Source organism: Gavialis gangeticus, unplaced genomic scaffold (assembly GCF_001723915.1).
Source record: "Gavialis gangeticus isolate Ggan-Ray unplaced genomic scaffold, GavGan_comp1, whole genome shotgun sequence".
Lineage (NCBI taxonomy): Eukaryota > Metazoa > Chordata > Crocodylia > Gavialidae > Gavialis > Gavialis gangeticus.
In genome coordinates, this window is record NW_017729004.1 from 50,058,620 (window position 1) to 50,060,184 (window position 1,565).

Consider the following 1,565-nt stretch of genomic DNA (forward strand, 5'->3'; position numbering starts at 1 on the left):
GGGTCAGAAGGGACCTGAGCAGATCATCAAGTCTGACCCTTACTTTTCTAAATAAAAAAATATATATACATTAAGTATGGTACATCTTGCAATACCTCTTGTCTTGTCAAGATGTGCACTTAATACACCATATTAATACCTGAAAGAAGAGATAGAAACGTGTGTGTTTCTGCAGCAAGGGAGGTCTCAAGTCAGGGAGAAGCCAAGCTGTGTTATTCTGAAGTCAGAGAGAAGGCAAGGTAGATACACAGTAAAGGAACCCTAACTACTTCACTGTTCTTTGACAGAGAATCTGTAATATTTATGTCTGAGTAGATTATACCTTATTCACATTTTTACTAATTCACTATATGGATCAAGCAGATTTCAATCTATAGGTAGAAAAATGTAGTAATTCAGCCATCTGCTACTCTGAATATGCTATTTGAGCTACATGTTACATCACAGTTTTCTGATAACTTATATATAATACTTCCACATTGAAGAAATTGTTTCATACATAAAAGCTTATTTTTATATTATAGTAGACTAAAACTGTTTATATGATCTTTCACATAAACTTTACTTGTATTAAGTACAACTAGAGTATAAGAATACAACTAGATCAAAATATGATTCACAGTTTACAAATGTGTACACAAATACTGCCCCCCTCAATTGATTAGAATTTTTCAGTAGCAATGTTGAGTAATTAAAAAAGAGTAGCCTTCTATGGTATCATATTAAGACTTTTTGTACAGATTTTGTACATCTTTGCACATTGTATGATATTTTTAACGTAACTTCGTTTAAGCAAGAATCCTTTTTCCCACCCTACTATTTGAGAGAATAGTGTTTATTTGACTATATAATGTCTTGCTAAAGAAGAGATGCTTACAGGCTGAACAGCTTTCACATCAAAACCATTGTTTTGTACTCTTGTTTTTTTGATGCTCTTCCGAGTTGATCGCCGTATCAAACCATTTGATAGCGATTCCTTCAGCATCATTTCTTTGAAATTTTTTTTGACGCTTAATATATCTTCTTCTTCATCTGATTGAACTTCAGTTTCTACTGTCTACAATGGGGTACAATATAAGAAATAATTATGTATATATTATCTTGTACCTTCAAATCCTGATGAATTAAAAAAATGTAAACTGAATCGAATAGTGCTTAGGACTGATCAATAAATATTGCTATAAGCAAGTATAAAGACTTCCGATTGTACTTCAGAAGATCCTGTCTATTCTAAGAGACCAATTCTGGCAAAAACATTCTCACTTAAGGAGCATTTTATTACTTAAGGGCACACCCCCATAAGCAGGAACATGCGTTTCCCCAAGGACAACTAGCAGCAGTACATATTTGTGTCACTACTAGTTGTCCCTGGGCATGCCCCTGCATGTGCACTCTGGCGTGTGATAAATTGCCTCAGTGGGGTAGGGGAGGCTGGGGCCAGCACTTGGGCTGGCTCCAGCAGCCTTACTTGGAGTCCAGGGGGCCTCCTGGATTCCAAGAGCGGCAGTCTGGGTGCACAGAGCCAGGCCAGCAGCCAGAGTGTGGCTCTGGCCAGCCAGGCTCCA

General features: G+C 37.1%; 1 protein-coding gene across 1 annotated transcript in view; it reads right to left on the reverse strand.

Annotated features, from left to right (window-relative positions):
* Window positions 1-1,565, reverse strand: part of LOC109291375 (phosphatidylcholine translocator ABCB4-like) — a 116,211-nt gene that overhangs the window by 40,078 nt on the left and 74,568 nt on the right. The window contains exon 16 of the mRNA XM_019508366.1: window positions 878-1,057. Within this exon, the coding sequence (XP_019363911.1) occupies window positions 878-1,057 (180 nt within the window). The remainder of the gene's footprint in view (window positions 1-877; window positions 1,058-1,565) is intronic.